The sequence below is a fragment of the Xiphophorus couchianus genome, chromosome 18 (genome assembly GCF_001444195.1).
Source record: "Xiphophorus couchianus chromosome 18, X_couchianus-1.0, whole genome shotgun sequence".
NCBI classification, from domain to species: Eukaryota; Metazoa; Chordata; class Actinopteri; order Cyprinodontiformes; family Poeciliidae; genus Xiphophorus; species Xiphophorus couchianus.
Genome location: NC_040245.1, coordinates 21,600,889 through 21,623,338, shown reverse-complemented (window position 1 = coordinate 21,623,338; position 22,450 = coordinate 21,600,889). Strand labels below are relative to the sequence as shown.

Below are 22,450 nucleotides of genomic sequence, written 5' to 3'. Positions count from 1 at the left end.
TGCCCTCTGCTCTCACTCACACAAAGAACTATGATTATATTACTGTTTGACTGCCTGTCCCCTTTCCCTCAACCCCCCTCACAACACTCCCCACTGTCAGCCCCTATTCTGCCAAGCCCTGTGTGCTCTCCACAGCTAAGATAATTACCACTATTGTGTGTTGCACACACACACACACACACACCCATGCAAAGTGTGCCACGTGCTTGCCAGCTACCCCATCTGTCTCCGGCTCTCACTATCACTTTTTTTCTCCCCCTTGTTCCTCTGATCAGTTTTGTTATTGTTTCTGTGGCAACATTCACTCTCTGGTATGAAAGAAATCATTTTTACAGATGGAAGAAATTGGTGTAACTTTCAAGTTTTTTCACAGGTTAGTGTTACTCAGTCAGCAGTTGTCTCCTTTTGAGACGAAACATACAAACATAATCCACGGTTGCTCAGTCTATTGAATAGAGTGACATAAGCAATAGAAAGCTACATAAACTATCTGGCAGACTTATCACTGAATAATGATTACTGAATCGATATTCTTTTTAATGTATTATTATCCACTCTCCAATTCCTCTTCATCAGTCTTTCTCGTCTTCTTTAACTTCACTACTTAACAAGGAAGATGAAAAGCAGAGAATTGAGATTGAGTAGCTATTGAATGGAGAGTGGCTTGTGCGACAGTGGCGTCCTCTTCCTTTCTTCCCTTTTGCTTTCCCTTTCGTTCCTGCGCCGGTTAAACTTTAATGTGTTTTCCCCACTCAAGTACTCAGGGAAACTCCTCACAAATGGCTTTGGTTGCAGAAACACCAGAGTGGTTGTTGCGTGGCTTCGGTGTGTGTATGCTGGCATTGTAAGAGACTCAGATTTAAGTGGGCTTGTGGCTGTGTCTGTATGTGTGTGGTGATGTGTGGGGCAACAATATGATGTTGAAGTGGCGTTTACATGAGCGAGCGAAGCTGTGGACAAATGTAGCCGTTAATACAGAAACCTCTTTCTGCCATTTCTCCGTCAGTCCTTTTTTTTGTTGGCTTTGTTCATTTTCTTTTGCAAGCTGCAACAAACATACATTTGAGCAATCTAATCTCTCCCAGTATTTTTTTTTATGCTAATGTCCATCAAGGAAAAAGTATTTTTAAACATTCTTATCTTTGAAATTTTCTTCCAGGACTTTGATTGCTGAAAAACTATTTACAATAGTCTCTACATCCCGGCAACAGTTATACCTGAAGTTATTTAGACCCCTGGAAAATTTGGGTGTAAAGAATGTTTTAAAGTTTCCAATGTGTTTTAATTCCACTTTGATTAGCATTAAGATTTGAGCAGGCCTACAAGATTCTTGACTTCAGTCTGAAAGAGAATCTGTGGAGGGAGCCACAGGTTTGGATGATGGAAAGGTGGTTTTCCAAACTGAAAGACTTACTGCTAATCACCAAATATAAGTAATCAAAATATAAGTAGAAACATGCAAAGGGATGGTGAGGTTGGTTTCAAATGCAAAATTACTGTAAAGCCAATAACAACAAGTTCTCGTGCTTATTGAGAAAATGCCATTTTTCAGAAATTTTTTCTTCAAATTTTAAACTCCATTTAAGTTATTTTATTGTCTTTTGAGGGATGCCTGTCTTGCTACTTATAAGAAACAAACTCACGGTTTAAATTCTTTAAATTTGCCAGTTTGTAGAAACACCTTAAAATAAAAATTAAACTTTTACAGATACAGAAATAAAGACTGAAAAAGGTTGATTTTCTGTATTTGTTTTTGTCTTTAATCTTACAGAAAGTCACTAGGCGACATATTTTTACTTATCTGGTAGAGGAAAACTATTATTTTTAAACTTTCTCTTATTTCAATACAATCTAACAAGGCTTCCTTTGGAAGAGAAAGAAGCCCACATCTTCACAGATCCTCCACCATGCTTCACAGCAGTTGACCAGTCTCATTGTTATCTATTTAAAGGTTCAATAAACCTTTAGTAAATTCTATATATTCATAGTCTTAATGATTTACAGCAGAAAAGGTTTTTTCTGATATGCCTTCCAAAAAAGCCTCTTTGCATGTTGTTGTTGTGAGTTGGTGCAGATGAACGTCACTCCTTGCTGCTTTTCAAAAACAGGACAGTTCATAGGTGCAATTATGCTGAAGATTAGCTTGTTCTATGGCTTTTTGCTCGTCTTTACCAGGGGCTGGCATTAGGCGTGGAGGATGCAGTAATACAATCACTCCAGGTGAAAACCTTAAGACAAGCTCCCAAAATGAGGTTAACAGTGACTTCTGCTGGAGAGAAGGACAGAGACTGTTAATGCAGGCAAAACAAGATAGAGAGAGGGGAAAGAGGAGCACCTCCCTTAGCGGCTGCCATGTGGCTTTAGCCATCTGTTGGCAGAATCAAAATTAATTAGCTCCACTCATTACTAGTTTGCAAGAGTGCTGTGTTCTAAACCAGACACCAGTTCTCTAACTTTCTTATGATCACCCGTTGCCTGACCAAAACCCGTCCACACCTCCTGTTGCAGTCTGTAAAGTAAAATAAAATAGGATTTTGTACATTCAAGACCATAATCAGATTATTATTGAAAACCTGAAAAGGTCCAGCTGTGACAGTTGTTTTAAAAAATCCAATATAAGTGAAATGTTCCAGAAATCAATAGTTTATAAAACCAATAAAAAGACTGTGTGTGGGTGTGAGCAGATGTGGAACTGCCCTGTTGATGTAAACCAGTAGAAACACATGTCCAGTTAAACTGATGACGCTTTTATCTGAAGTGTAATGAGTATAGTTTATTATCAGATTTTAGAACGAGGCAAGTGTTGGACGGCTGTTTCACGTGTTTCTGATTCAGGCGCGTCAGATTTAAAGTAATGCTTCAAAAACGCATCTCTAGCTTTCAAAGCTGCTCCTTTTCCCCCAGCTTAAAAAAAGCTGTCAGTGTGAGGAGAGAAAAAATATTCTTCAGCTTAAGGGGGGACTACTAAATACTCAACTATTTTGAGACATTAAATCAAATAAACTAATAAATTTGCAGCTCAATAGTAAATGAGATTTTTGATAAATACAGTCGTGATGTGAAAATCTGCTGTATCATCTCATCTTGTGTAGTAGACACTACACAGAATATATAAAGATGCTATTCCAAATTTTACAGTAAATTATAATTACATTGAGCTATCTGATATTTACAGATCTTTTGATGTCATCTATTTGGACACACCTTCTTCACCCTTCGCCCTCCCTTTTTTTTTTTGCTCTCTTTGCCTTCCTCTGCCCTCTTATCCCACTTTCCTCTCTCTTCCTCGGGGACTGCTCTGTGCCACCACAGAGACGACAGATGGGACTCAACATCATTCAGAGAGGGGAAGGGGTGGGGAGAGAGAATAGGGGAAGGCTGCATTCATTATTTACATCACTTGGTATTGGAATATTAATGCTAAAAGCAATCGGGCAACCCTTCATTAAATTAACTAGAAATGTAGGAAAAGATAGGAGAGGTAAGATGGAAGGAGAGGAGAGGAAGGGAGGCAGAGGCACGGGAGAGAGAAAAAGGCACACTCAGTTAAATGGGTCCTAAAATTAGTGAAGCAAAAACACCTCCATTAAGAAAACCTCCATCTCTTTCCTCTCTTTTCCTGCACTCTAACGCTCCTCTCCTCACTCCCTTATTCTAAACACCTCTTTGTCCCTCATACTCAGAAAAATCACTGCTTTACCCTCAAGTCCCTGCTCAAGAGAAATATGCATCTCTTTGCTGTCCCTCTTAAGTGCCTGTTCAAAATTTAAACATGCTTATGGTGGCAGAATGTGGCTTTGGTCTCCATGTGCATCTCCCCAGAGAGAATTCCTCTGTCTTTCATTCTCAATATCACTCCCTCCTTGGCAACTGCTCTTTTTCTTTATGTTATCTCCCTTACCACTTACATTTCTTATTCCAACCTCCCTATCTCTCTTTTTCTCGCTACGTACCATTGACACATCGGACATACAAGTGCATAAACATCCAGTGCTTGCGCAAGAATGCATAAACGAACACACACACATACACACAAATGCATGCGTGCACATATGCAGAAACATGCAAATGCCAATTTGAAAGTCTAAAATTATGCATACAGGCAGTAAAGGAACACATCCAGATGAACGCATACTGACAGAACCAGAATGGCTCTCTGCTGCACAGCAACACATTGCGTAAATGCAAAACCACTCTCCCTATTAGTGGAAAGCTGCGACGTACTGTTGACTTCTGGAGAGGAAGCGGTACTAGTGTGTCTGCCAGTTATCTGATGCCACTGTTACCTGCCCCTCAAACTGTCCACAGCCCTGCACATACCCTGGGTAGTGCTCCATGTTTGCTCAACTTCAAATTAGACATTGTGCATGAAGAAAATATGTATATTCTCTATTTGGGTGAAAATGAAAGTCCAGAAAAGGACACAAATCATTTTGAAAGAATCTGCCATCCTTGCTTCTATTTTCATAATAGAAGATTCAAACTACATAATGACAATTTTAATCTATTAAAATTTAAACAACTCAATCATTCTTTACGAGGACTGCTTAGATTTACTTTACCACGTCATTTATTTTGTTTGTAAATTTCAACAGCATCAAATAGGATAAGAAGTGATAAAGAAAATGTAACCTGTCAACTGTTAAGTTTTAACAGGTCGCTTTTGATGTGTAATTTGAACCTTAATTGTCACTTCACTGAAACTGAATTTAGCAGCTCTATATTCTTCTTCTGGCCATGCAATTTGTTTGCAAGTTTTTGCTTTCCTATGTGTGTCCATATTACCTGCACCATTCGAGCACAAGTCTGGGATAAAATGCTGGCTTCTTTAAATTCCCCTCTTAAGACGGCAGCATAAACTGAATTAAGAGTTGCCACTGCAAACATTTCCATTTGCAAAACCCAGATATCAATACAAGAATGACAGAGAATGTGTATATATTCAGTATATACAAATTAGTCGAATTAGACTGGTCCATATGCTTAATCTGAAAATGCGGAAATTCAAAATACAACCTTAAATGAATTTTATTAAAGATTTTATTAAGGATTTTTAAAAAATAACAAATTTTTATGACTACACTCAAAATGCAGCAAACAAGCAGAGTATAGAGTACTGGCTGCAATGGCGTAAAGCTCTGATCGTGTCTGCCTGCTTGTGTTACACCTAAAGAAAGGAGAGACACATGATAGACCTTTCTGACAAAGCATCAGGTAACCATTTAAAAGCAAATGTCCTATTATTCCACATGCTGCTTTGATCTAAATCCACAGTGTATATTTTTTAATTCTCTGTTTTACCATTTTCCTCTTCTTATGGGAATGTGATCTATAACAGTATTTATCTGGTTTAAAAATCAAGTCTACAACAATATACACCACAGATTTAGGCTTTGGGAGAATTTGGCCACATCATGCTTCCATGTTTTACCGAGACGTTGTCCATTTCAATTTATTTATCTCGACAATTAACAATGTGGGTAATTTATAAGGATGAATGTCAAATTAAAAGTACCTTTCAAAAATGAACCTTTAAGCAGGTATTGTGCATAATCTTAATAAGCCTCCATCAATGTATTAAAAATGTTTTATATTGATCTGATGGATAATGCAATTTTAAATGCTGTGTTATTAGATAAAAGCAAAAACAAAAATCTTATAATTACCAGAAATAAGCGCTTGAAAACATCAGTCGCTTGTAATTAATCTACATAGTAACATGTCTTACTTGGAGAATTGAGTTCTTGAAATAATATCACTTTTCAATAATAATCTAATTTACTGAATATGACTGTAGTGTTACCTTCTTACTCTGCTTTGTATTTGCATTTTTAACATGGTAATATATTGTTAGGGACACACATCACAAATTAGCTTAGAAATTTGCTGTTGTGGACATGTAAAATAAATTCGGCAGCTTGTAGACCCCATAAATTTATTTCAATGCCTACAGGTAGAGTTTTCCTCTCTGTCTTTGTGTGCTCCAGCTTCTAATGTTATATCTAATGTACCACAGCGTGCAACAATTGAAGCCAGTATAATGGATTTCATTATGTAGAGAGGCTGCATGTGACACACCATGTATTTTCAACTCGGCTGCAGAAATATAGTCAACAAGGATGAATGAGCTGTAGTGCAAACACTCAACCGTCAATCTGTGCTCATACACAAGAGCTCTGTCCACGAGAACCGGCTAGGCGAGGGGGGTTACCGTGTCTGTGTTTGTGTGCGCAGGCGGCTGCAAAAAAAGAATGCATAAAGGCTAGAATGACGTTAAACTGAAATGTATATGAGATTCAAATGACTTCCTTTCTCCCTTTTTACCCTCCCTTTTCAACCCCTTTCATAGTTTTTCTTCAGGGAGCCTTACTCAGCTTTGCTTTAATGCAAAAACACTGGCTGCTGCTTCTGTCTCTCTCTAACAAAAGAGCCCATACAAATACAAACACGCACTTACACTATCATGAGGCTGCTGCATGTATGTTTACAAAAATATGTGAAATTTGCATTCCAGTTTTTATTACTAGTATTGAGGTTGATGAGGACTCACGACTTTCACTGAAAGATTTTTTTTGTTATTGTAAAAATATCTGTAACTTCTTTTTCTTTTTTTTTCTTTTTTGTCAATGGGGAGTTTGAGTCTTCTCATATTAAGCACCCTATTCATTTACTGGTATCCATATTAAAGATATTAGTTTTTTTCTCAAGTGTGTTAGAGTTTTAGAAAATGTTAATTAGTAATCCGAGTTCCTGTTTCTTTGAAAGATAATATGGCTGCTTCTTTCTCTTAAGCACATTACAAGAAGAGAACATGTCACTCAAGGCAGATGTGAAATTATCTTCAAGCAGTCCTCTACAAGAAAAAGACTACCCATCTAAACATTTAGAACAGTGTATAAATAGCTTAAAACAACAGGGACCCATGTTTATCTTGGTACAGCACCGATCAAGAAGGATCATATGAGAGGTAAAACAAAATAAAAAATAAAAAACAACCTCGACTGATCACTATTAGAGGTCATCATCAAAGAGCGGCATCAAGAGAGCACCAATTCTTTATAGCAAACATGATACACGATTTGCTCGCAAACACATTATTTGGACAAAATGGCAGAAAAGATGTTTTTTGCCTACCATTAGATAACTTAAGATGTATAGTTTGCCAAACATGCTGTGGCTTTACCTGGTACCATGTGCTCTGTTGATCTCAGAGTAATAAAAATGTGAAAAGTATGAAAAAAATTGACTAGCACACTGGATGATCTGTGGTGATGTGGGCCTGTTTTTCTTCCTACCGTCATAGAATGACCATAAACTCTTGTACTTCCTTTAAATGAAAAGCAGGTGATCTCTGCAGGTGTGAGTGAGACTGGAAAGCAGAATTCTGGATCATCAACAAAGATCGAGCAAAGTGGGTTGATCAAAGACCCCTTTCTCTGTATACTTCAGCATTGTAAAATAAATTGGGGCTCTACTACAAAAAGACTCATGTCAAGCTCTAAATGGTTTCTGGATCCTGGGAGATACAGACAGTAGTTCACAGGCTGTAGACAACAGAACCATCAATCACCTTCACTTCACATCACTGCATACATTTGAAGGGGAATGGATCAAATATTAAGGTCATGTGACCCTTTGCCAGGCTTCAAAGACAAACTGATACATTTATATAAAGTCCAAAATGGCAGACATCATAGACGAAAGCAAACATAAGGTTAAGAGTTTTTATTTTATGTATACGTACTAATCTAAGAGGACTTGTTTTTGTAAAATGCTGTTTTAATACATATTTATGAAAAATAACGTGACACATTTGAACAGCTTAAATAGTAAGACATTACCTGAACTTCAAAGTGTTTGATTTTCTTGTAGTTGGTAAATCAAAGAAAGAATAACACCTGATTTAGTTTCCTGTCTACTCATAGACTTATGATTTAAATGTTTTGCTACAACAGATCCAACATCTAACATTTTTGGTCATTTTAAGTGACTGCAAACTTCCTACCTTTCATTCCTCCATTTGAATAGAAACTTGTTTGAATTCAGTGGAGCTCCAACTATTACTCAGCTTAAAATTTCAGTCTGATGAAGCCAAGAGAACCAAAACAACTTTAAAAAGTGGCAGATTCTAAGTCCACAAACCAGGCACTCTCCTGCCTCAGGCTATGCCTTAAGGCAAACAAACTTGTTGGCCATGGACAACACTGACACTATCGCAGAAAGTAAAATGCATTTCATGCTGTTGAGACAGATAATGCAGTCCATATTAACCACAATAGCACTCCATGTGGGATGCAGTAAGAAATCTTTTCTACCTCATATAAACTCTAAGGTAAAGTAAGATAGGGACTTAGATCATGAATCAGAGTTTAAATCAACTAAAATATAGTATCAAGCAGAAAATAAGTCCAGTTTGACACCATCACCAATAAGTAGTGCTTCACACTATCAAAATGTTCAGAATTTGCAAAAATCAATAGCACTACATGGTAGTTTACCCCACCAATCAATACTGAACTGTAATCTGGTGGCAGATCAGAGGCGTTTCTACCAATAGGAGGTGCAAAAGACACGACAGCTGACTTTAATCTATTGACTACAAAGGAAAACACTCAACATGACGCCATCAAGGGAAAGCTAAATTCTCTATGATTCTTTAGAAGGACAAATGACTATAGATGCTCCACTACAAGCCCTCCAAAGCTTCTTGGAGACAATGCCAGCAAGAGTGCAGAACAGATGTCTTTCATCTCCAAAAGAAAATAACTAAACACAGCAGGCTGTGAAAAGTTTCCAGGATATTGTATCATTGGTTTTAATTGTGGTCTTTTCAGACAGAGACAAAAATAATTCCACAGTTTAGGAATTAAATTAGCTGAAATATAATTTATTTATACTCCCTAAATGTCAAAGTATGCTCACTTAAAACACACAAAAATATTATTCCATTTCTAATGTTGTCAAGCCTCACTGTCATGATGTTTTCAATGCATTCACAATGTTGACATGATTGTTAGACACTATATTCACCAGAGCGAAGTTCAGTTTCAACCTGTGAAATCGGAGCCAAGTTTCAAACGGTAGCAAACATGGGCATGGTGGAGCAGCATGTGATGATGTACACTCTGAGAAACTGACAAAAGTCAAGGCAGTGCAGGAGAAAAAGGGGACCTTAAAAAGGTTGGGAATGAAAAAGTAATATAATTTTTCTCATTGTCTTCTTTTTTACAACATGAGCTACATAGTGCCACACTGCCCTCAATATTAACAGCCTCTGTCATCAATGGCATAGACAAGTCAACAAAATTCATTTGAGTGAGCGCTGACGTTTTCACACACTATGTTTACACCACACAAACAAGACACTGCTGCAGCACTATGACTCACTAATAACATTGCTCTCCCTCTATGCAAACACTTCACTTACTTCAGCATGCTAGTGGTTAATTAAAGCTAAAAGTGAAACTGATGGTAAGACCTAGTTTTGGATCAACTTGGCTAATAGTCATCTGAGCACGTGGGGGGCATCCAGATCATTCAGCTGATCACCTTATGTCAAAACACAACAGATCAGTCACAACACATAAAATTCAGCAATTAATTTGTCACCCTTGATGCCAATACACATGCATTGTTGAAAATTGAACTTCAACCAAAGCAACACCATTAATTCAATGTTTTACCAGGATTAAATGTTCCAGATAGTCTCCTTAATGTCCTTAGATTAGGACCCAGGTAACAAATTTACAAGATGACAGCATACCTGGCAAGATAAGAAGCAGTGAGAATTCACCTTTAAAACCTCCACTTCACATAACCCAGCAATGTATTTCTTTGTAAAGAACAAAAAATTACATCTAGAATCTAAAGTTTCACATTTACAACGCTGGAAGTATTCGGTGCAAAAAAATTTGATCAGTATTAGAGGAGTAAATCATGTTTGTTTGTGTTGTTTTTCCCATGTTGTAAAGAGGGGAAGAAGAGAGTATGTCTAAAAATATGCATTAAACGCCAGTGAACTATTGACGGGTGAGCACTTAGATGCCAGCATATGTCTTGCGGGAGTCCTCAGGCCATAACATACATCCCAGAGAGCTCATTGATTAGCTATTAATAAAGCACAGAGATTCCATTGCTGACAGGGGAGCTCAGGCTCACACACACACACACACACACACACACACACACACACACACACACACACACACACACACATTTCGACGTACGCACACTCACAGCTGCACAACAGAATATAGAAGGTTCCCTGAGTTGAAAGAACAGGATAGAATAATAATATTAACAACAATAGTGATATAATTAGAAATTAAACAAGATGCAGTATGTCAAAAAAGACAGAAAACTGAGAACAGATAAATTATGTAAAAAAAAAGATAAACAAAAGGAAACATTTGCATGTCTCTCTATGTCATTGCACATTTATTTGCTACAGTTTTCATCCATTTTGTGCCTGATCCTTCACCCCAGTGCTCTCTTTCTCCATATACTCCTCCTCTTCTTCTTCCTGCTTCCTTTATGTCCCACTTCAACTACTCTGTCGCTCGCTTTCTTTCTTCTGCATGTACATCTTCAGGTCACGGGTCATTAAGTCAGCTCCAGCAGGGATATGTTGGAACAGGATATTTCTCATACTACCCTGCCCCCACGGCACTATTGAAACACAAATATGCATAAACACTTGCATCTCTGAAAATACATGTAAAAATGCTTGGTTCGTACTTATTCTCATTGCTTTTTTTTTTACACATACCTTTCATGTATTATTGATGTTGGTCAACTTACTCAATACTTAAGAATGCAATAGTGCATAATTTATTTTTGCACAAAATACAAATTTGGATGCAAACAACACTCGCATCTAAAAAGCACATAGCCTCTGAACAGAAAAAGTCATGTTTGGTCTGTCCTTTGAACAGACAGGTATTTCTATATTTTCTAATATTTTGAGGTTGTAAATCACATTTAATAGTTGTGCATTGTGTTTGGAAACCACACAATAAAATGATAGAATTTTATCTTTGCATCCACAGACAAGATATGCATGAAACCGATGTGTGTTTATAAAAATGAATCACATTGCATTTTCTTTGTAAAACAAGTAGGAAACAACATCAACATCTTAGAGTACTTTGTGAGGTAAAATCTAAAAGTGCTGATAGAGTTGATAGTGGTATTTGTGCATGCCGGCCCATTTAAAGCACTAATTGCACTGTGCTTTAGTAATTACAGATTACTAAAGTCCATCACACAATTGACTAAACACAACATAATAATCTTCAAGACTCTGTGGACTGACGGGACAAATGTCGAATGTTTTTGGAAGGTATTCATCACATTACTAACACAGCAGTTCTAAAAAAGAAGCCGTTTCATTATTTGAAACAAGAAAAAGTAAAAAAAACTTTTTTACAGCACCGTGTGTAACCAACTTTGTCACAATCAGGTAAAAACCTGGCTTCAAAACCACACACACACACAGCAAAGTTCACACACACACACACACATACAAATGTGCATATCAGAGCTTTTCTCCACCCTGGTTGTTGTGCACTGTCAAACAACATTAGATTGTATGAGGTGTCAGTGGGATAATTAGAATAACACGTTCGCTGCATTCTTCATTATATGTGTCATCACCACTTACTGGCTGAACTTCCTCACTGACACCACCCCAACCTTCAAACCCTCACACCCAAACAAACAATCACACCACCTTACTCCAACTTAACTGATGTCTTCTTTTTCTGGGGGTGGAGAAGTGGTGGTGGGGGGGTGTAGTCATGCTACCCATTAAAAATGGCCTCCAGCAAAAACCTAATTGTCTGAACTTACATCGTGTATTTTTCCACTAATTAGTTCCTTGGGAAGGCAGCATGATGCACAAAGTTGAGGAGCAGCAGCACGATTTCAGGAGGAGGGTGTTGGCAAGAGATCATGGCGGGAGATGAGTAAGGCTCTGACGTCGGCTCTGGATTTGGCAAAATATCTGAAGGCGACTCTGTCTGCTTTCGCTGTAATGGAAGGAAGCAGTGAAGCACGTGTCCACGGAGTCAAAAGAGATGTTGAAAACACCGGAAAAAACCCCAAAACAAAACAAACAAACAACAACACAGCTAGCAATGATCTCGGGCACAAAACGCAAGGACGGCAACAGTACAGAACGAAAGGCACGTTGGTCTGCGGGAGGTTGTGGGGGCAGGGGGGTGCGTAAAGCCCAGACAAACTCACACAAGCGGCCTTGCACACACCTTGTGGTTAATGAATAACTAACAAGCAGAAAGGAAAGGGAGCCTTCTCTTCTGAGTGAGGCCAAATGAATTCACAGAGGCGCTATGCAAATGTTCCCTGGGCTAACGAGACTGCCTGCATGATTGGAGTGCCATTGAAATTCTCCTCGTGCGCAGCCCTCTCTCACTTCCTACCTCCATCATATCCTCCTTCAATCTCCCTCCATCTCTCCCGCCATTTCAGTCAGAACGTCCATGTTCTTTCTATCTATCTATCTATCTATCTATCTATCTATCTATCTATCTATCTATCTATCTATCTATCTATCTATCTATCTATCTATCTATCTATCTATCTATCTATCTATCTATCTATCTATCTATCTATCTATCTATCTATCTATCTATCTATCTATCTATCTATCTATCTATCTATCTATCTATCTATCTATCTATCTATCTTCAAATCAGGTTTTCTGCACAGATAAACACTGCAGGTCTATCATTGCCTGGACAGCAGTGAATGCCCCTGTGTCTGACTCTCTCTTTCCGTCTGTCTCACCGACAAACACCCTCACACACCCCTACACCCTCCAGCCCACCCCAAACACACACACATACACCCCAGCGCACGCCCACAGACACAGAGTCCGTTCAAACAGAGCAAGCTCAGAGTCGCTCTGCACCTGTTCTCTCTGTAAAACATCCAAACACAAGTGCTGAATAAATAACCCAACCTAACACACATCACAGCCAGGTTCTCATACACAAACACGCACACACCACAGCCCATAAACACACATCAATAAGTAAACACCACCCATTTCCCCTCCCCGGTTACCCTGCTGCCTGCCCTCTTCCCCTACCTTTTACGTGAGGTATAAACTTCTCCGCTCCTAAAGGAAATCACACATAGATGTGTATAATGGTTAATGGTCAGACACTAACGGCAGATATAACAAAAGGACAAAGAGAGACACAGGAGAAAAGATGGAGGAACTTGTCAGATGCATCTTTAATGATTGGGGGCTTTAAAGCTCCTTCTCTTCTCCTTCCTTCTCCCTTGGGTGCTGGGGACAGCAAGAAAACTAAAACATACACCTCTCTCTTTATCCATCCCCACACCCTCTCATGCGTCCTTATCTACCTACCTAACTTATTCCATCGTCTCTCCATCCCGTACTCGCTTTGCCATCTGCATAATTTAGCATGTCATGCTTTTGTGCCACTTTATGTTCCCCTGTTTTCTGCTTATTCTGTGGTTTTTGAGCCTATCTCTTGTTCACTTAGAGGGCTGATGGAGTGGATGGAACAGGCCAGGCATTGTCACTTCACTATCTCCTAATAAGTGCCTCTAAAAAGGAAGGACTAGAGGGGAAGAAAGTTAGGAGTGGATAGACGGAGGGATGGAGAGAGGTAGCAGGCCTCTACAGAGAGGATACAAAATGGAGACTAGGGCAGGAGATGCAGCAGCTGTGGCGACACTGCACTTTACTCAGAGAGGCATGTAGTGCGTGTCAAAGAGGCAGCTTCAATCAGTGAACAACATCACATTTTATTCTTCACTTTCTTCTTTAGGGGAAGGGTTCCTTTTCTTTTTTTCTGCTAATTACCGTAGTTGAATGTTAAGATCAGTTCCTCTAACTCAATTTATGCTGCATTTCTGAAGGTAAGGAGGTAGAGTGTTGATAGTCAGTATTTCAGGTTATCTCCATTTCCGGATAATGGCTCTCTTCTTAGAAATGGCTTTGAGCAGATATCTACATCAATACCTATGTTTTTCTTCTGTTTTCTTTTTTTTTTATTCATTCACTCCAAAGATTTTTGTTCTCTAAACCATCAACAACAGACTAATTAATGCATAAATACTCTTGCAAACTAACAAAGACAACACAGCATACTGTTTCCACTTTGTGCACACTAAACCTTTTTTAAAATAAAATATATATATTTTATATATATAAATAAATTAGTCAAAATTGGAATTAGAAGGGCAGTCCTCAGAAAAGGTTAGAATTTTATTTCGGATAGAAAAAAAACAATCTCATCTAATCGTAGTGTGTGTAATACCGTGTTTTAGCCATAAAATGTTGGAAGCTTTGTGAGGGAGGTGACCACAGACAGTGCTTTGAAACATATGGTAATCAATATCAAAAACCTCAGTTGCTTATATGCAAATTTGCATGTACTGGAGTGTTGACGTGATGGACGCAATTAACAGTTTCAGCGAGGACAGGTTGACCGTCTTCCATCCCAGAAAGGAACAGAAATCACTGTCCTCTGTTTGCCGGTGTGTATGCATGTGTGTGAGCATGACAGAGGTGGAGCTGAGCGATGGTGATGCACTAATAAAAATCAAGCAGCGATGCATCCTCACACCTTCCTCATTCCGCCTGCCGGATTGCACCGGTTTCCATGGCGACCGGATAAAACTCACACTGTTTTAAGCTCCAACTGGAGGAGGAGATTCACACAGTCTCATACACACACACACACCCCCGTACGCAGATGAAGTTCCTTATTACACATCTGTCAGATTGTAGTCCTTCAGTTGCCTAACTGACAAGAAAACAAATGCTAATTTTATTATAAGTGACGGCGACACCAGCAAACCATCAATTAAACGGAGAGACGCAGCTATACGGAGAAGCGGTGCGAGAGCGGCAGTTTTGACAGCTGAGTAAAAACCACAAGAGCTAGTCTAAACACTTGGCCCTCCTCTGTTTGACTATCAGCCTGTCTGTCTGTAAATTTGTCCGTACCGCCCAACATTGCTCTATGTGCAGGCCACAAAGGCAAACAGATTTGGCTGTCAAATACTGACACGACACCCAAGAAGGGTCGAATCGCAGTGAGGCCAGCTGTCAGCAAACACCCTCCTCTCTCTTCATCAAAACCCATTCATACTCAGTTTTATTGACCAACACAGCCGTCTGTGTGACATATGTCATCTTGTCAAGCCGACACCTAGCATGCTCTGTCTCTAATAAATGGCAAAGCACCAGAGCATCTCGAGTGCTCAAGTGAAGGCTGAAAGTTGAGCATGCAACCAGGAGCTGATGGATGAAGGGGATGAATGGACGGATGGATGGAGGCATGCACGAACGCCTCTAATTGGAACTCGGTGTGGGTCAGTGTTTGTGTAAGTGTTTCTGTGCGGGGCCATCGACACAGGCCACCAGTCTGTACCAGGGAGGGAAAGAGATGAGAAGAGCCTTTGAGCCGAAGATGGTCGAAAAGAAGAGCACCACTGTCTTACCAATAGGACCTATTCATCAGCTGTGAGGAGAGAGGAGGAGGAGTGACTGAGAAAATTGGGAGGAAAAAATAAAGCTCCACAATGTCTTTAGATTAACATTTTTGACAGGATAGCAAAGCATGGTTTCATTAAGGATCCCAAAATCATAATTTCTAGAGATATCCGAACATTACAAAAAAAAAAAAAAAAAGGAATTTATCATCAAAATCTTTTTTCTTTGCTCTGGAAGTTATTTTGCTAATACTTATAATACTGATGATTTACAATTTTTGTTGTTTTAAGTAAAATCATGATAAACTTCACTGATCATCAAAGAGACAATTACAAGCTGTCAGCAGATAAACTTTGCAAAGCTTCATAAGTAAAATGAGGAACTACCGTACATGATTAACAAACGTGTTAACTTTTGCTCATGTTTGGACATAAGTTAGCTATAGACTAAACTCAAAAAAAGTGTTTTTTTTAAATATTTACCTTTTCAGGTTGTGATTTCAACAGTTTGCCTTGTGGGCCTGTGAAAACAAGAGGACTAGAAGGATAACTAAAACCAGAGTGGATCTTTGAGCCCTGATATGAATATATCACACTTAATTCCCTTTATTTTTTTTTAACTGTGACACAAAAAACATCAAGAATTAATGTGACTGCAGGTGATACAAAGAAAAATAAATTGTAAATTTATGTAAACAGCTTGGTAGATTTACAATTATTATAGCACTACTTGCTCATGTCCTATTTTAAGTGGAATAAAAGCTCTGAATCTGAATCTTGTGTTACAAATCTTAGTTAAAATCGTGCATCCACCTTATTGTTGCTGATTGACTGTGGATCCAACCTGTGTTAAGAAACAGAAATGCAATATGTTCTTATAGCTGATTGTGTGAGCTATAGAGAGCTGTGTTTTGCAATTTGGCAAAAAAAAAAAAAGTTTGTTTGTTTAGATAACAAACACTTAGTGATAAGTGGAATGAATTTGGGATGAGTAAGGGATTTTCCATCTGTTGTTAACAGATCAGATATCAAGATAAATGTGGTTAAAAGATCAAAATCGGAAGAGTTAGCAAAAACCATCTTTAAGTTAAGTCGTGACTTTGTCAGCAAAACTCCCCGGAGAAAACCTTTACCAGCACCTATAAAAAGTAATCATTCCCTTGGATGTTTTACCCTTATATTTCTTTTACAAATTATTTATGATGAATCAAATTTGGCCTTTTTGACAAAAAAAAAGAAATAAAAAGACGAAAAAACACTTTTTTAATGTCAAAGTGAAACCTCCATGCTACCTGACAGAGCTTGAAAAGTATTACAAAGCAGAGTGGAGAAAAATTGCAAAGTTCAGATGTGATTTTAGCAAAAGGTGCATAATCTAACTACTGCCTTGAATATTTGTGCAATCATTTAACAATCATTAAACTTTATGTTAAATATCTGTATTTATTTTTGTCATTTTGTACAAACCAGTTTCTACTTTAACATGAAAAGGATTTTTGTAAGTTTTTTTTTGTTGTTAAGGAAGCCAAATTTTGTTGAGCATGACTGATTTGCAAAAGCAACATAAAGGGTAAAACATCCAAATGGGCGACTGCTTTTTATGGGCTATATGGAATGGACACTACAGATTGCATAAAATCTTGGCATCTACATCCCTGAGCTCATAGCAAAACATTGTCAGCTAAAATACACAATGGAATAAAAAGCCAGCAGACTTAAAGTCATGGATACTATCTGTATTTCTCCTGGCTATATCACTGGAGTCCAAGAAGGGTTGTGTTGGGAGCTAACCCTAGATGACTTCCCGTTATCTCTAAGGTTAAGTACAGTCACCCTATGGAAGCAGCTCATTTTGACTATATGCATCTATTTATTTATCTTTGCAAAACAGTACATCCTTATTTCATTCTTTTAGGGTTAAGGTCTTTTTCAGGAAATCACTTATTTACACTTGTGTGTGTGGGCGTGTGTGAGTGAGGTAGAGGAAGAGAGAGGGAGAAAGAGAGAAAGCGACTATCCCAACATGCTTTTACTTGTTTATGTGTGCATGTTTTACCAAATGATCAATACCATACTCCCACTGAGCGCTTAGCACACAAACGTGATACACTGACTTTTACTAACAAAGCACACACGCAGACACACTGAGCTATGAGTCAAACAGACTTGCCTGGTCTCACCACTCTCACACTGAGAGATCCGTGACAAGAGAGAGGGGAATCCAACAACAAGCTTTATCGATCCAGACTGGAAACCCCCCTCGGGCCACACACATACATATACGCACCAGTGTTGAGTTGGATCAATGGGTGCTGCTGTGTGAAGGATAGAATTGTACAAAAAGAGGAGCACAAACACACCTTTATGCACAAAGGCGCATGCACTGTACAGAGACGAAGTAAGCACTCTGCATCAGAGAGGGCGATAAGGGGCAGAAGGAGCAAAACGTATCATCTGACCTGAACAGTCTCATCTGACAGCCTGCAATTTGGCGTTGCTCTATAGAGCAGACGTTAACACCATGCCACGCACACCTGAACACATTCACATTCACATGCACAAATGTCAATGCACACTGAAAGAATAGCTACTTGCAAGCTCAGTTTCAAAGTGATATTGCTTCTCCGTTGAATGATTTAAAGAAAGGATCATGTGGAGTAAAGAGAGCTGCTCCGAGACGCAGCAAAGATATGGCTGCTCAATTTTTTCACGAGCAGTGACACAAATGTATCACTCATCCGACTGTGTACCGTCTCAAGCTTTCTCAGTCAACATTCACACACCCACATGGGCACAAGTCGAGTTTCCTTTATGTTTTTATTAAGAGCACTAAAGGGATGGTATGTTTCCACAACATGTCTGTATGTATTTTACGTGACCAGAAATATTCCCAAACAGCTGAATTTGTCGTTTTTGAATGCAGAGGAAAAGTCAGGTGACATTCTTTTATTGAATGAGCGGCAGTGTGAAGCAATAGTGCTGATGCCGACAGGTAGAAAACCTGCAGTTTCTCCACAATTTAGTTTGACAACCCATGTAAAGAACTTTTAAACTATGGGAATTGTATGGTGAAAAATGTTATACCCAAACAAGCATTGCAAAAACAAAACATATTTATCACTGTAAAAAGATGATAACCAACATTTTGTGAAATTTCTTCATCTAATTTCTCCCTGATGCAAATAAAACACAACGAGCGAGTCATGACATCAGTATTTTAGCGATTGGCTGACAAAACCTGTCAAACTAATTTCCAACTGCAACGTAACGGCGTTTGGTGAATCACTGATGACAACTGTAGCCTGAATGTCCTACCAGGGATGATGGAAACGGTGTCTTTCTCCCAGGACACCACGCTGACGTACTCTTGAACAGCTGAAGGGATGAGGCACTTGAATACGGCAATGTTACCCCGCATGGAATGCTGGTCTGCCACTCGGACTGTGTAGGGCTCCCTGAACACTGGGTTATAGGAAAGAAAAGGAAGAATGTTAGTTATTTAAAGCAGCATTGTGTTTGTAACCCGGACGCTAATAAAAATGAAGCATCTTAATTTTTTTTAAATTAAAGTGCATCACGTTTGAGAAGCTGAAAGAGAATAGTTATAAAACACATCATCAGTTGAGAAGCAGCACATCAGATTATCTATACAAGTAGATACAAAAAGCTTGTCGCATTTTCATGTGGCATTGACAATTGCAACTTTGTGTTTTATTAAAATGAATGGAAACTAAATTTATAGAGAGCTAAGACCAAAGAAGCAAAGGTGTTTCTCAATTTGAACTGGTGTCATTTTAGGCACTTTTTAAAAAAGTATTCGTATCACTATAGTATTTTATTTCATCACCCTACAATCACAATTTTCAGCATCTCTTTTGGATCATCAGCATAGCAAGCAATTGGATGAAGTGAAAAAATATATAAATTCCTTTTGATATTAAAAAGTGAGACATGCTTGTATTTTAAGATTAAGAAGAGCAGATTACTAAACAGTGTTCAGTCTGTAATTCGTTTCCAGTATAAATAAAACTGTTCTGTAAAGAACCCGTATGTTTGTGTGAGAACTTTGTTGAAAGGACAGTACTATGAAAACCAAGAGCAAGCGACAAGTCAAAGAGAAAACTGTGGAGAAGGTTATTAAATATTATGTTTAACATTTCAAACATTTCAAAGATCACTGCTGAAAATTGAGAGCGTATGGGGTAACTTAAAACCTAAAAGAAAAACCTAAACTGCCCTTTCTGTGCTTTTGTAGGATGTGAGGAATCTTTGCAAATAAAAAAAGTTAAAGTAGTAAGTAGTATTCCATTTGTAGACATCATAATCTGAAAATTAGTGACATAAAATTTTCTAACTTGGGGAAAAAAAAAAAAGATTTTCAATGCCTCTTTTTTATGTCATCACTGTCCAGCCTCACCAAATGATGAATGCAGGGACAGATCAGAAAACAATGCGTTCTGGTGTTCAGTTTAACCACATTAGGACAGCGATGCACTTTTTAGCCCCAGACTTAAAGCCACAGTTTGATTGTAAGAAGGCCTGACTTTGAGCTGCGTTGGAAGGGATGCACAGTGATCGGCCCCTGGCCTTTTAAGGCGCAGCGCCACAGATGCTATGAGACGGCAAGGAGTGGAGGACCGCTCACAGCCGATGGAGCTGTCACATGCAGGCGCCAGGCATCAAAAACACACCCTCTGCTCATGGCAAGCCGAGCTCCAGACTACGAATCTGTGCCAGTGTACAGAAAGGACGGTAGTGATTAAGACGGGCCTAATGATGAAAACAGTAGCCTGTAGCTAACCAAATTATCTCTCCAGTTAATTCTGCCACATTTGGATTAGTGGAAAAATGTGAATTGTTGAATCAAAGCATACATTCATTAGATAAATTAAGTGAGGTGAAATTAAATGAATGGATTATTTTGATAAGAAGGAGAGACAGGTAGCTCAAGGGCACACCCACTGGACAGAATCATTGGTGTGTTGTTTTCTAACCCAAACTGTGGAGCTTATTTGTTTAAAGTTAACTCACTAGATTATTTTTTTCTCTTTGATGTGCACAAAAAGGAGAATATCTGACATGAATAAGATGAGAAAAACACAATTACAAAAATCAGATAGGGTCTAGACTGATATTGGGGACGGATTCTGGCAATCTATCAGCCGGGCCTCACTTTAGAAATTAGGACAGTAATGGCTTAACAATGTAAAATGTACACGCGCGCACACACACACACACACACATCAAACTGGGAGTGGCCTCACCCCTCCCGCTCTCTTCCTCCAGCTCTCCAGTGATATAATTAACGCCTCGCCTGAAGGCCAGTTTCCTTGGTCATTAATAATGCTTTCTGCCAGCCGCTACTGTCACTGGAACCCAGTGGAACCAAAGCCAATGTCCTTGTCGAAACGGTGGAGAGTCTTTCACCTTAAAGTTCGAGCTTTATTCTCCCAAGTCTTTTGTCTCATTCTATCTATTGATTTCACAGTTGTACTTTATTCATAAGCGCCTGAACCATGGACCCCGTCTTTCTTCTTTGGTGGCTTGTGAAGGAGCACAGAGTGTAGCGTATGTGTGAACCTGACAAATATTGATATACTTTTATTAAATTTAATTCAATTTTATCAAAGTTTTATTTAGGTTTTTTGTGTGTGCTGGTTTGACAATGTAAAACATTTTCGAGTATGTTTTTTTTATGTTTGAAGATTTATCTTAGAAAACCACTCTAGACTTCACAGAAACAGAGAGACAGAAGATTCAGTTCTTTGTAAATGTGTTTATTCCCCTTGAACCTCAATGTATATTAGGACTTCATTCGATAAGACGGCATAAACTTGACCATAATGAAGTAAAATGTGAACATTTTTAGGAATAAAACTGAAAAGTGTGGCATGCATTTCTATTCAGTCTCCCTCAATTAGTAATTTATAGACACGGTTTTCAGTGGAAAGAATTTTTCTTTACCCATTATTTGCAGAATAACTAAAAGACTAAGATGAGATTGAGAGCATCTGGAAAAAGTATTTTCTTCAAGACTTGCAGCTTATGTTTGACTGGGCAATTCCAACAAGTAATTGGCTGGCTGCACATTGAAAGTCATATTATGCAATGTGGTGAAATCCATTAATGTGTCAAGAGCCACAAACTGCTTCATCACAAAAAATGTCAATACAAAAAGCAAAAACACAATAATAATGCAAAGTTTCCCCAGCTTTCTGAAGCACCTGACAGATCTTCTTGCAGTATTTCCCTCTATCTAGCTACCGACGTCTTCCAACTAACTCCTTATAGTTGTGCCTGCTTTTGTTATTTTCAGAAGATGAACGAATGTTGTATGTTGTTTTAAAAGTTGAAAGCTTTAAATTCAAATTTCACATCTTTCTGATGTGATCTTCAAACTCAACAACGCTATTTGGAGTTTGTTTTTGAAATGAGGCGATCTTGGTTGACTTGCATTATATTTGGAGACATTGGAGACACACAATACACCATGTATTTTTTTAGGTTTTGTCAAGAGAAGTGGAGAAGTGAAGTGGAGATGACTGGTGGGACACCTGGATGTCCCACCAGATGACTGGTGGGACACCTGGATGTAGGCCGTCAGATAACCAGGCGAATCGTTTCTCGAAACCAGCTTAAACAGAGTTTACTTCAGTTCTGGACAGGGTAAATCCCAGCAGATTTAGGAAACTCAACGGACCCGTTAGACGGAGAACTGGTAGCACATCTCCCCTCTCAGAAGAGGAAGTACGAGAGTGAGAGAGTAGAGACAGAAAGGAGGGGGGGGGTGTTGCGCAACAACAGTTTCAACATGACAAAATGCAGGAGACAGGATGTAGATCATTTTGCCGCCACTTTGGTAACCAGAAGCAGAGCATCGACGAGAGCTCAAAAGCTAAAATAAAATAATCATTCTCATTAGGCCTTTGTTTGACTTCCTTAAATTAAACAACTC

The 22,450-nt window shown here is 38.7% G+C and overlaps 1 protein-coding gene across 2 annotated transcripts in view; it reads right to left on the bottom strand.

Annotated features, from left to right (window-relative positions):
- dscaml1 (Down syndrome cell adhesion molecule like 1) overlaps positions 1 to 22,450 on the bottom strand; it is a 111,334-nt gene that overhangs the window by 69,817 nt on the left and 19,067 nt on the right. For both annotated transcript variants that reach the window (XM_028045646.1, XM_028045647.1), the window contains exon 3: positions 18,811 to 18,957. In XM_028045646.1, coding sequence (XP_027901447.1) covers positions 18,811 to 18,957 — 147 coding nt within the window. The remainder of the gene's footprint in view (positions 1 to 18,810; positions 18,958 to 22,450) is intronic.